The sequence below is a fragment of the Crotalus tigris genome, unplaced genomic scaffold (genome assembly GCF_016545835.1).
Source record: "Crotalus tigris isolate CLP2741 ecotype Arizona unplaced genomic scaffold, ASM1654583v1 scf7180000020245.1906669, whole genome shotgun sequence".
NCBI classification, from domain to species: Eukaryota; Metazoa; Chordata; class Lepidosauria; order Squamata; family Viperidae; genus Crotalus; species Crotalus tigris.
The window spans coordinates 910449-924494 of NW_024097926.1; the positions used below are offsets into that span (position 1 = coordinate 910449).

The window sequence follows — 14046 nt, forward strand, 5'->3', positions numbered from 1 at the left end:
AACAGATATGGAAGAACTATCCTGGTTCTCCTTTTGTGGTACGCATATATTCAATGTTAATATTATTTGCTTTCTTCTTGTACTGCCTGTATCAGAACAGCTAGCTGCATCTTAAGACTGGAAGCTATTTGCTCTAGAATAGGACCCAACCACTGCCCAGAAGCAGTAGAGATCCAATCAGGGCAAAGGAAACTAGCTGGACCCACCTTCAGGATCCAAAAGTTTGGTAAGGCCCAGCTCCTTTTCAGCCACATTGAAGGCATTCTGGAGATTGTAATGTGCATTACATTTCTTCAAGGTATCAATGTCTATCAGATCTGGCCTGTTGAGGACACAGAGATGAAAACACATATATGCAGATAGATGGAAGGAGTGACTTTCTTGGTGAGAACCACAAATTCAAAAAGTTTGGTCTAGTGGTTGAGGCACCAGGCTAGAAAGTGGGGGACCATGAGTTCAAGATCCATCACCCAGCTGGTTCTGAGCCCATCACCAGGAGATGGTGAGTTCTAGTCCCGCCTTAGGCAAGAAAGCCAGTTGGCTGACTTTTGGCCAATCACCGGGAGATGAATGCTCGTCCCACCTTAAGCATGAAAGCCAGCTGGGTGACTTTGAGCCCATCACCAGGAGACGGTGAATTCTAGTCCCGCCTTAGGCATGAAAGCCAGCTGGGTGACTTTGGGCCAATCACTAGGAGATGGTGAGTTCTAGTCCTGCCTTAGGCATGAAAGCCAGCTGGGTGACTTTGGGCCAATCACTGGGAGATGAATGCTCATCCCACCTTAAGCATGAAAGCCGGCTGGGTGACTTTGAGCCAATCACCAGGAGACGGTGAGTTCTAGTCCCGCCTTACGCATGAAAGCCAGCTGGGTGACTTTGGGCCAGTCCTTCTCTCAGCCCAGCCCACCTCACAGAGTGAGCATAGGAGAGAGAGTACTGATCGTCATCGTGAATTATTTGTAAAAATAACAAAGGTGTGACACAAATAAATAAAATACATGTATATGTATATCTATATTTATATTATTACAAATGACCTGTGTTTGTGGACAATTGCGTTGAAAGCCAGGCCATCTCTCCAGCTTGTGGTGAAGTTGTGGACATTCACATTTGGGTACCTGTAAGAGATCAGAAGAGATGACCCTCTTTACTCATTTTGCTTCATTTCTACCAAAAATATTCATCTCTCCACGAAGGCAGAGTTCCCTAATTTGTTTCCTCCCACGGACCCTTTCATTCATCAAAAATTCTGAGGAGCATCGCATAAACCCAGCAGACATTGTAGCAAATATGATTCCCAGATCCCCAGAGTTTAGAATTAAATACAAAGTAAATATTTTTCTTTTTAAAAAGTACATAAAAAGTTATTTTTTTAAAACAACAACAACAACACATTAAGGTCTTGCAAAATCACCCAAAGACGTTACCGTTTTGACTGGAAAAACCAGCAAAGTCCAATGACCAGTGAAACATTTATATTTAAAAACACCTATTGATGTGGATAGTCAGACAGAGAGACAGACATATACACTGCACACACATATGTGCCCGCAGAGATCGTCTGCAATATAACTGCAGATTTCCAGTAGTTCCAAAGGTTGGAGACACATCACAACAAATGTAAACCAGAAAACCTAACCTTCAGTTACTTATACTTCTGTGTCGGAAGCACCAAGGTGCTTTGCTGGTGGTTTTCCACTGTTGCCCAGGGGTTGCCCTGTTGGGAGCTCCTTTCGCACTCCTGTGAAGATGCCCACCAAAGTGCTTCTCATCTATCTACTCACGGTCACCTGCTTTTGAACTGCCAGGTCGGCAGGAGCTGGAGTAAGTGACAGGAGCTCACCCTGTCCTGCAGCGGCAACAAGGTCTCAAACGCTCACCTGCTGACAGTCAGCCCAGCGTTCTAATCTCGTGAGTCACCACGCTCACAGCTTAAGTTGTTTTTTGCAACTGATACTTCTTCCTTGTGGCTTGAAACTTCTTCCTCTTAGTTTTCACACACTGGTTTTGCAGTGTCCTTATAGCAATCTTACTTGAGGTGGGATTTCTGGATTCTAATTTTCAGAATGCTTTAACTAGCCTGGCCATTGCTGAGAACTCTCGGAATGTAAGTCTACACAGATTAAGGAAGATAGTTCATTTACCATCTTCTTCTTCTTCTTTTTTTTTTTTTTGAAATTGTTCCAACACTAAGGTGCCTTGAGCACATTCAGAAAACATGCTTAGAAATATTTCCCAGAGCTTCTGGCACACCTCTCCCTTTTCCTGCTGCGAGATCCCTTCTTCTCCGGCTTCCTACATCAGGGCTTTTCAACCTTTTCATCCATTGTACCACTTTTAGGATATGGCGATATCCGAGTACCACCAGTCGCCTAGCAAGGTGTCCAAAACTTGATAAAGTGATAAAGTACAGGTAGTCCTCGACTTACAACAGTTTGCTTAGTGACTGTTTGAAGTTACAATGGCACTGGAAAAAGTGCCCCCCAAGCCACAGCCGAGCAAGACACCTGCCTGCCCGCCCGGCTGCGCTCTTCCTCCTGTCCGAGGTTTTCATTGTTGTGAGCATTTCTGTTGAGGATTGGCAGCGGGGGTGGGGGGGTGTGGGGGGTGTTTGGTTTTTATTCCCCCCATCTGCTGGATGGTTGCAGCAGGTTTTGGTCTCTTCACATGACCCTGGGACACTGACCATCATAAATATGAATCGGTTGCCAAGCATCTGAATGTAAATCACAAGACCCTGGAGAGGCTGCAACATTCCCGCTGATTGGCGCTTCTTCTGGGCTGAGTAAGAGCGCCAGGATCAGTGCTACTTTCCAGCTGATCGGCGCTTCTTCTGGGCTCAGCGGAAGCGCCAGGATCAGTGCCGAGCTCCAGCTGGAGCCTGGCGCTGATCCTGGTGGTTCCGCTGAGCCCTGACAGCCCAGCAGCTCCAGCCACCTCAGGCTTGTCCGGTGCTGCCCCCGGTTCAGCTCATTCCCCTCCCCCGCTACCAATTTTCTAGGATGGTCACATACCATCTACCAAGTGCCAATGTACCACAGGTGGTACCCGTACTGCTGGTTGAAAAGCCCTGTCCTATATCACTAATTCTTGATGAAAAGCAAGACAGGAGAATCCCAGTTAAGCGTTAGCCAAGAAGGAGAGACTCCTCTACATGCATCGCCCTGTTTATCTTCTTACCCAGCTGTTTTCATCTGACACCAAAGCAGGAGGGCATCTTTTGCTGACTTTTTCTCCTTGTTATCCTCTGTCTCCACACTGATATCTTGGATCTACAAAGAAAAGACCGAAAGAGTTGATCAGAATCACTCACGGTCAGTGTGAGTGCGTGTATCTTTTTTTTTTTTTCCTTTTAAAGGAATAACGATGTAAAACCTGCAACGTCCAGGAAAAATACCACACCGGGCAAAAATGAAGAAAAACATCCTAATCTCGCTTAACGAGTACAAATCCGGGGGAAAAAATTGACAGCATTGATGATGCTGTTTGTGTGCTATATTTTGCATCGTTTAGTATAAAAAGGAGGGCAACAATGGTAAATCTCCTCCCTTAATAGGGAACTGCTTAAAAAGGTTCTTCTGTCCCTCAGCATTGGGGAAGGGATCTTAAGAGGTCATCTAGTCTAACTACGTGCTAGGGGGCAGTCTCCCATAAGCTGACAATTAATACTTCTTCCTTGCAGCTTGAAACGTCTTCTTTGTATTTTTAACACACTGGTTTTGTTCCTGCCGTCTGGAAAAACAGAAAATAAATCCACTCCCTCGGGTGTGTGACAATCCTTCAGATTATTTCAAAACTACTTCCCCTTAATCATTTACCCCATAGGCTAGACACACCCTGATCATTTAATTATTCTTCCATCAGGAGAACTAGGAACTTGATTTTGAAATTAAAGTAAAGCAAGAACCTCCATTTCAATCTTTGGGCTTCTATTCTTCCTGCAGAATGAGCATGAAATTGGGGGGGGGGGGGGAGAACGTTCTGGAACATACCTGGAAACGGAGGATAATTGTCCAGATGAGGCCCAGCGTGAGTCGGTGGTTGCCATCCACAATATCGTGGGAGCCCATGTTTTCCAGGTGGACTCGCTGTTCCTTTAAAAACTGGAGGGCTTTGTCCACATTCTCCAGACAGTGTATCCGCATTCGGCCCTTGGTCGGCTTGGGCTGAGGAGAAGGGGAAAAAACAGGCTATAATTTCCCCTAAGGACGGGTTGAAAGTGTCCTGTATTTCACTAAACTTGTTTATACACCTGGAAAAGTCTTTTCCAAGTTTCCAAGCTTCCATCCTGCGACGATATCTGTAATACCATCAAACATCCACATCTGCCTATCCCAGGTCCTTGGGAAGGACTCGATAGGTAGGCAAAAATGCCAAATCCAGTCTGAACATCTGGCTGACTGTGCAATGAGCCATAATAATAATAATAATAAGCAAGAAGATTGCACAGACTGACTACAAGCAGCGGCATGACAAAGTAGCAACAATGGTGCATTGGAAGATCTGCAAAAAATATCATTTGCCTGTAAGCAAAAACTGGTGGGATCATAAAACAGAGAAAGTCATAGAAAATGATAAAATTAAACTGCTCTGGGACTTCAGAATTCAAACAGACAAGCACCTGCAACATAACACCCCAGACTTAACAATGGTCGATAAGGAAGACAAAAAAGTCTGGATAGTGGACGTGGCAGTGCCTGGAGACAGCAGAATAGATGAGAAAGGAGAAGATCACAAAATACAAAGACCTACAAATAGAAATAGAAAGACTGTGGCAAAAGCAAGCAAGGGTAGTACCAATAGTAATAGGCGCCTTGGGTGCAATCCCAAAACAACTGGAGCACCACTTGGACACCATCATTGGCATTGACAAATTCGCCATTAGTCAATTGCAAAAGGCGGCCTTACTAGGAACTGTCTGCATCCTATGACGAGATCTGTAATACCATCAAACATCCACATCTGCCTATCCCAGGTCCTGGGTAAGGACTCGATAGGTAGACAAAATGCCAAATCCAGTCTGAACATCTGGCTGACTGTGCGATGATCCATAATAATAATGATGATGATGATGGAAGCTAATTAATTATACTGCATCGTTCCTTATTGCTGTAATCATACTGCTGGAGTCAGGAATGGAAGCTGCCCAGCGCCAGTTCCAAGTGGAGTGGCATAATCATAAAATTATATATCAGTAAATACAGTGAGCACCTCCAGCTACAGCCGTTCATTCACAAAAGAGGCGTGAGGCTGCATTTTGCATACTGATGAAGACACAGGGCTTCTGCACGCGAGAAGCTTAACTGGGTCAAGGAGGAGTTGGTGTGTTGTGCAAACAACACGAGCAAAGCAGCCGCCTGGATTTCAAAGGCGGCTTTTCTAGACATTCAGTCTCTATGCGTTTCATTTGTTTCCGGCTGTTAAATACACAGAGAGGCCTCGACTTACAACAGTTCTTTTAGTGACTGTTCAAAGTGACAACGGCACTGGGGGGGGGAAGCAATTTAGGACCGTTTTTCACACTTACGACCACTGTAGCATCCCCTCGGTCGTGTGATCAAAATTCAGACCCTCAGCCATGAATTCATATTGATGATGGTTCCAGGCTCACCTTTTGTGACCTTTCTGACAAGCCAAGTCAAGGGGGAAGCCAGACTGTGTTACTAGTTTAACAACTGCCATGGTTCACTAAACAAGTGTGGCAAGGAAGGTTGTAAAATGGGGGGGACTCACTTAATGACTTTCTTGCTTGTAACAGAAAGTTTGGGCTCAGTTGTGGTCGTAAGTCGAGGACTCCCTGTAGAGGGGAGGACTATAGAGGTCTTCAAGAACAAATTGGACAGCCATTTGTCTGGGATGCAATAAGAACTCCTGCCTTGGGGTGGACTAGACCAGTGGTTCTCAACCTGTGGGTCGGGACCCGATTTGGGGTCGAACGACCATTTCACGGGGGTCACCAAACAATGCAGTCCGCCATTTTCCCCCCCTTTTCCTTAGCTGTGCTCCTCCCTTTTATTCTATTGGCTTTTGAAAGCCAATAGAATAGATTCTCTTGAATAGAGTCTAATTCTATTGGCTTTCCAAAGCCAATAGGAATTGTCCAGGCTGTCTCTGCCCTGCTGAGCCCACCAAAAGTCCCAGTCTGCAAACGGTGCTGCACCAGTTGAGTAGTCCTCGACTTACGACCGGTTGAGTAGTCCTCGACTTACAACCGGTTGGGGGGGGGTCGCGGCATTAAAAAGGTTGAGAACCACTGTTCTAACCTTTTCGAGTCTGCTTCAGCATCTTCCTGCTCCTCGCCTCCCCCGCCACGCCAGCCAAAAAAAATAAAAAATAAAAAAATCAGCCACCAGGACAGAAGCACCTGTCAAGCTGCCAGGCAGGGTGTAGGTTGCTGCCTGCCAACAGGGGAACTGGAAATTCTGCCTCGCTTGGGCTAGAACAGGCTGTTACCCTCCCGGCTGGAAAGAGAGCCAAAGCATGGGATTCTGGGAAACAGGTGTTCGGCTTTCCCAGCTTGGTGGGTGGTGGCTGCGGCTGGCTTGGAGAAGAGGAAAGAGAGACGTGGCAAGCGAGGAGGAAAAAAAACCACCCAGTTGGCCCAGCCTTTTCGAAGGGCAGGCTGGCACTGCCCCTCCTAAGCAGCGTGGCACTTTTGATTGTTGGAAGGGGGGGGGTACCATTCCAGCTGGGAGAGAGGTGCCTCCCGCTCCATCCCGTTGTCTTCTCAGCAAAGGGCAGTTTTGCCACGTTTTTCTTCATGGTACAATCGGAAAACATCCAAGACAAATTTGTGCCTTATGGGTTTGAGGGCCAAGCATAGGAGCTCTGGTGGCACAGTGGTTGGGATGCAGTCTTGCAGGCTAACTCTGCCCACAGTCAGGAGTTCGATGCTGACCTGCTCAAGGTTGACTCCGACTTCCATCCTTCTGAGGTCAGTAAAATGAGGACCCAGACTGTTGGGGGCCAAAGGCTGACTCTGTAAACTGCTTAGAGAGGGCTGTTAAATACTGTGAAGAGGTATATAAGTTTAAGTGCAAATTCTATTCTATTCTTTCTGTATTCTATTTTATTCTATTTTATTCTATTCTATTCTATTCTATAGTATTCTATTCTATTCTTTCTGTATTCTCTATTCTGTTCTATTCTATTCTATTCTTTCTCTATTCTATTCTGTTCTTTCTCTATTCTATTCTATTCTATTCTTTCTGTATTCTCTATTCTATTCTATTCTTTCTGTATTCTCTATTCTATTCTATTCTATTCTTTCTGTATTCTCTATTCTATTCTATTCTATTCTTTCTGTATTCTCTATTCTGTTCTATTCTATTCTATTCTATTCTATTCTTTTTCTATTCTATTCTATTCTATGCTTTCTGTATTCTCTATTCTATTCTATTCTATTCTTTCTGTATTCTCTATTCTTTTCTATTCTATTCTTTCTCTATTCTATTCTATTCTATTCTATTCTATTCTATTCTATTCTTTCTCTATTCTATTCTATTCTATTCTATTCTATTCTCTGCTGATAATTTAACTGCTCAGAGGAAGAGAACTTAGATCCTAGCATGGTGTTGTGGTTCCGGCTAATGAAACATTCCAAAGAACTTCCAGGCATTGATTTTCCTAAAAGTCTTTTATTGTTACAAAATGTCAGCACAGGCACAACGGAGGGATGCTAGGATCTAAATTCTCTTCCTCTGAGCAGTTATCAGCATGTTCCCTCCCTAAATTAGCCTTCATATCTCACACTATCCAATTAGTGTGAAGGTCAAATGTTTTCTTCCTCTTTCTTTCCCGGGCTTTACCCCCAACACTCCTTCTGCTCTTTATTAACCCCATATTTACCAGACAATTCTGCATATTGTCAAAAGCAATTTTGACAGACTGACGACAGACTGATGAGCACACTGGACCCCAAATCCATCAAAATGTCCTCCTCCGCCAAACCCCAAAAAATGTTATTTTTTTTTCTCTTTTAGTTAGATTTGCAGACTTTTTTTTTTTTTTGGTCTTAGGAGGCGGCTGCTTTGGCTTCCCCCCCAACCTTTGCCACACTCACCAGTTGTTCCCCTGAGAGCACTTCCAGAAGACGCAGCAACATGCGTCCATCTCGCAGGTCGCTGTACAGATCGCTGATGCGGCAGGTGACCCGGGCCAGGTGAGAGTTGACCCATTTGGTGAACGTCTTCTTCTGTACCGCTTCTCGTTCATCTGCAAGAGAAAGCCAGTGGTTTGATGAACAAGGACTTTGCGTACTTTTTTGCAACTGCCAAGCAAGGGCCTATTTTTGATCTACAGCCATTGGCTACGTTGCTTTAATATCACAGAAAGATGGGCCACAAAGGAAGCACCAGCATACAGGTTTTTTTTTTTTTAATGCACGTGCAGCTTGTGCGATGGAGCCAGAGACATCCACGGGGGATGCAGAAAAGTCAAGATGGAAGGCTGCAACCTGCAATCGAAAACCTGCCGCTTTCTTACAGACCGATCGAGGAGAATATTTGTAGCTTAGGGTTGAAATGAGGGGTCCTTGGTGCTCTCTGAGCTTGGCTGTTTTCTTGCAGAGGTTAACGTCATCAGTGCAAACCCCACTCCCTTCTGGCGCTGAGGATGTTGCTTAGGTTGGGTATTTGGGTAATGTTGGATAGTATCCAACGTATGTTAGATGTTTGGGTAATGAAACATCTGTAAGAAAACAGCCAAGGACAGAGCGCACTAAAGACCAGGGCTTTTCAACCTTTTCACCCATGGTACCACTTTTAGGATATGGCAGCATCCGAGGACCACCAGTCGCCTAGCAAGGTGTCCAAAACTTGATCCAAAAAAAGGAAAAAAGTGATAAAGTACAGGTAGTCCTCGACTTACGACAGTTCGCTTAGTGACTGTTCAAAGTTACAATGGCACTGAAAAAAGTGCCCCCCAAGCCACAGCCCAGCAAGACACCTGTCTGCCCACCTGGCTGCGCTCTTCCTCCTGTCCGAGGTTTTCATTGTTGTAAGCATTTCTGTTGGGGATTAGCAGTGGGGGTGGGGTGGGGGGGTGTTTGGTTTTCATTCCCCCCCCCCCATCTGCTGGGTGGTTGCAGCAGGTTTTGGTCACTTCAAATGACCCTGGGACACTTTGACCGTCATAAATATGAATCGGTTGCCAAGCATCTGAATGTAAATCACAAGACCCTGGAGATGCTGCAACATTCCAGCTGATCGGCGCTTCTTCTGGGCTCAGCAGGAGCGCCAGGATCAGTGCTGCTTTCCAGCTGATGGGTGCTTCTTCTGGGCTCAGCAGAAGCACCTGGATCAGCGCCGAGCTCCAGCTGGACCCTGGCACTGATCCTGGTGCTTCCGCTGAGCCCTGACAGCCCTGCAGCTCCAGCCGTCTCTCGCTCAGGCTTGTGCCGTGCTGCCCCTGGTTCAGCTCATTCCCCTCCCCTGCTACCCCTTTTATAGGATGCTCGCGTACTACCTGCCAGGTGCCAATGTACCCCAGGGGGTACCCGTACCGCTGGTTGAAGAGCCCTGCTAAAGACCACTCACTTTATTACCGGTATATGTTTTGTATAAGCAGCATATGTAAGAAAAGGAACGGACGTAGTTATATCATTTATTTGATTTTTTTATCCCACCTTCATTACTTTATAAGTAACTCAAGGTGGCAAACGTAACCTTCCTCTTCCTCTTTTTCCCCAGAACAACAACCCTGTGAAGTGGGTTGGGCAAACATCTGAATTTTGATCACGTGACCCTGGGGGAACGTTGCAACAATCGTTAAGTGTGAAAAAACCGTCAGGTCTCCTCTTTTTCAGTGCCATTGTAACTTCAAACGGTCAGTAAGCGAACTATTGTAAGTTGAGGACTCTCTGTACAATAAGACAAAGATGAAGAGATGGGAAAGATCAGGGAACTCGCAGAAGTGGCAGCCACTGCTGAATTGGGATAGGAAAGAAGGGGTTTCATTTATTTGCATGCATTTCAAGGACTTTTCAACTTTTTTTAAAATAAAGGCGCTTTGCCAAGCAGAGACAGTAACGTGCAGCCAGCACCTGTTCAAAGGTAACAGGAGAAGGGAAACCAAGCAGCCCTCGTTTGAATGAAAGATTTTTTTTCTTAATTAAAATGGCTGCATTCTCTAATCACGGCATTAATGGTAATTGTGTTGATCTCTTTAATTTTTATACGGCAAGGTAGCTTCCTAAGCACTCATGACTGTCATTTGTGTTTTGTTTTGTTTTTTACTGTTTCTATGCTGTGCTTCTTAAACGGCCGTTTTGATTTTTGAAAAGCTTAACTGATAATTACAGAACGCTGTAATCCAAAGGAAAACTGTTTTCAGACAGGTGTTGATTAATCCAGAGGTGGTGTATTATGAATGCTACCTTTTGCCCTAAATTAAAAGCAGGCAATCAATTAATGTTTATACAAAGAGAGTCTTATTATTAAAAAAAGAACTCGATTACAGTTAAACTCACAATTGTTCATAAAATCAAGGGGGGGAAAGGAAGAAAAGATAAAGGAAATGTAGTTGCAGCCCTATTTAAATTATGGTAGGAAGCCCAAATAAGATCAGGTATCTTACACCCAAATTGGATCAAAAATACTGACAACTGGAACTGGCACCAGCATTTCTCTTCTAAAGCAAGGAGGTTGTTAAGTGAGTCACAGTTGATTTTATGATCTTTTTGCCATGGCTGTTAAGTGAATCACTGCCCTTAAATGAATCAGGAAGTCATTAAACAAATTCTGGTTTCCTCTATTGACTTTGCCAGTTGGAAGCCAACTGGGAAGGTCACAAATGGCGGTCACATGACCCTGGGGTGCTGCAACAGTTGTACATACATACTGGTAACAAGTGCCCCAATTTTGATCATGTGACCGTGGGGTTGCTGTGACAGTCGTTAAGTTGAGGACCGGTCGTAAATTACTTTTTCCCCAGTGCTATTCTAACTTTGAACAGTTACTAAAGAAATGGTTGTTAAGTCAAGGACCAACGTATATGCTTCTTAAGCAACCAACGTATTTTTAACATGAGAATTCCTATCACTGTGTTTTTTAAAACTGAATAATATGTTTACTTTCCCTGCCATTTTATACAGCAATTAAAGATCTTCATGAGGTTCATGAGTTTGCCTATGATGTCTTCTTTCACAAAAGCCTGAGCTGTGGTGGTGAACCTATGGCACGTGTGCCATAGGTGGCATGCTGAGCCCTCCCTGTGGGCACGCGTGCCGTCGCCCCAGTCCTAGGCCTTCAGCTGGGTTTTATAAAACCTTTTCGCTTTAAGCCTTCACCGCCATGTGCAAAAAAAATAATAATTCAATCAATCAATCAATTTCAACTTTGCAAAGTTGGAATTGATTGATTGAACTTTTTAGTCCCACCCAGTCTGCCGTTACCACCACAGCCATGCCCACCCAATGGGCCACACCCACCCAGCACCTGATGATACATAAGTGGATTTGGGATTGCAGTTTGGGCACTCAGACTTCAAAATATTCGCCACCACTGGCCTAGAGGGAAGTTTATTAAAAAAACTGTCTCCACAATTAGAGACTGCTTTGTTTAATTACTTTGACAGCATACTAAAAAGCAGAGACGTCACCTTGCCAACAAAAGTGCGTATAGTCCAGGCCATGTTTTTCCCAGTTGCAATGTACGGCTGTGAAAGTTGGACCCTAAGAAAGGCTGAGTGACAAAGAATGGAGGCCTTTGAACTCTGGTGCTGGAGAAGACGCCTGCGAGTCCCCTGGACTGCAAGACGATCCAACCGGTCAGTCCTAGAGGAGATCAACTCCGACTGCTCTTTAGAAGGCCAGATCCTGAAGTTGAAACTCAAGTCCTTTGGCCACCTAATGAGAAAGAAGGACTCACTGGAGAAGGGCCTAATGCTGGGAAAGATGGAGGGCAAGAGAAGAAGGGGACGACAGAGGATGAGGTGGCTGGACGGAGTCACTGAAGCAGTAGGTGTGAATTTAAATGGACTCCAGAAGATGGTAGAGGACAGGAAGACCTGGAGGAACGTTGTCCATGGGGTCGCAATGGGTCGGACACGACTTCGCAATTAACAACAACAACAACTGGCTGAAAGTCCTAAAGCGAAACAATTGAGCAGCATGCACACTGACCAAGTTGCTCATTCACTGCACTAGGGGATGGAAAAGCAAATATTAAAACTAGCCTTTCCCATTATCAGGGCCCAGGACCGTATGTCTTTGTTTACACGGTTCCTTCCAGTTTCCCAGAAAGCATCCTTTGTTGGCACCTGGATGTTATGCAAATCGACCAGCATCAATGAGTAGGTTGAAGGGGAGATCATCAAATAGTGGTTGACAAGGCAGAACGATTCAAGTGCCTAGGCAATCTCTAACTTCTTCTCAAAAGAAATCTTCTGCATTACTTGTTAAGATGCCACAGAGTTCTCCCCCTTGCTAGGTGCCAGGTAATACTAAGTCTCCTTGTCCCAGGTGACTGTCAAGGTAAGGTCTCGTCTAGCTACACTGCTTTGATCTTCATTTTATTGTTCACAGCTTCAACCGAAAACAAGACAGTCCACAGGTTGAATCACAACTTTGCCATGAAATTTACAAGATGCCTTTGATGCCCTCAGCCCCCGCCTCTGACTGGTCGCCCAGAAAGCGATGTAAAATAGTATTATGAAGTGAACAAGGATACAGGTATCAAGAAATTAGAAGAAAAATGGGTGGAAACTTAACCAAAGGTGGCATCTCTCCTGTACACTTTCCCCAAAATGGTTTCCACAATTTTGGCCACTACTGTATAACATATATCCTCGCAAAAAGAGCCATCCTGGTTAGGCTTGGGCTAAAGCCCATCCCGTCAGCTCACTCTGGATTGATCATTGTTAAGTATCAAATGCACACTTTGCGGCTTTCCACAACAGCCGGCATCTGTCCTGCAGCTCCAGCAGACACTGCTGCGCCTCTGCCCCAACCTATCGTGTGCACCCAGTGTGCAGGAAGAGTCAACCATGGTGGTGGGGCCGAGGGTTCAGCTCTGAGGCTGAGTCACTAGGACATGTCAGGACAGGGCTGGGCTGGGTGAAAAGCTCCATCTCCGTGTGCTTTGCAGAGAAGGGAAAAGAAAGGTCACCTCGCGCCCTGACCTGGACCCCACTGGTCTGAAAAGCCAAATGGCCCGTCTGCTCAGCATCTCGCAGATTAGCCAGCTGTCTGGAAGAGAGGGTCAGCCAGCACCATAAAAAAAAAAAGAGGTTAAATAACTTTGGTGATCTACGACCCACAACGGAGCAGAGCGTGATTTTTCATTCTGAAATGCAGGAGGTGAGGGAGGTGCCTCCTCTGTTCCAGAACAGTCCCTATTCTAAAAAAAAATAAAAAAATCCTTTGCACCGACCGACCGTTCGCTCGACCCCGTTACAAGCACCCGCCTTGCGAATTTTGTCCCCAGGTTTCACACGTCGCACTGGGTTAGGTTATAATACAGTGTGGATGCTTCAGAAAGCGACAGGAAAGCAGGCTGGCTTTGATCCTACTGTGGGAACCAGATCATCTTCTTCAATCAGATGATAGGTCAGAACAGAGAAGAACAGAATCTGAAGGGATCTTGAGGTCTTCTAGACCAGCCCCCGGATCAAGCAGGAGACCTATACCGTTCTGGACAAATTGGCTGCCCAATCTCTTTCTTTGTTTCTTTGTTTAGAAACAGTGACTCTGGTTGAGGATAGTTACTGGGTTTTGCTAGCTTTGATTTAAGGTTAACATGTTGTGTGAACCCAGCCTATACGTCAATTATGCAGCGGGCTGCCTTTTTATACTGGAAAAACTTGTTTGAAAAGGTGGCAAAATATTTTTTTTTTCAACATAAAAAGAAGTAGCTGGCTCATTGGGATCTGCCAATGTGGGATGAAAAGGCTTAAATTTTACTCCTTGTTCACTCACACCTGGATACTTTGGTTCCCGATGGCATGCACAGACGCAAACGTGCACAAGTAAGTAATAAAACGAATAAAGCATCCTTTGGAGGAATTAAGATTTGGTTTTCTAAGTCCTCGTAAAGTACTAGCAAAGGA

The 14046-nt window shown here is 45.1% G+C and overlaps 1 protein-coding gene across 5 annotated transcripts in view; it reads right to left on the minus strand.

Annotated features, from left to right (window-relative positions):
- The window catches only part of SPTBN2 (spectrin beta, non-erythrocytic 2), an 81972-nt gene that overhangs the window by 38675 nt on the left and 29251 nt on the right, over nucleotides 1-14046 (minus strand). For all 5 annotated transcript variants that reach the window (XM_039366239.1, XM_039366237.1, XM_039366238.1 and 2 more), the window contains 5 exons: nucleotides 8063-8214; nucleotides 3993-4166; nucleotides 3181-3272; nucleotides 1038-1118; nucleotides 207-322 (listed from right to left, as the gene is read on the minus strand). In XM_039366239.1, the coding sequence (XP_039222173.1) occupies nucleotides 207-322; nucleotides 1038-1118; nucleotides 3181-3272; nucleotides 3993-4166; nucleotides 8063-8214 (615 nt within the window). The remainder of the gene's footprint in view (nucleotides 1-206; nucleotides 323-1037; nucleotides 1119-3180; nucleotides 3273-3992; nucleotides 4167-8062; nucleotides 8215-14046) is intronic.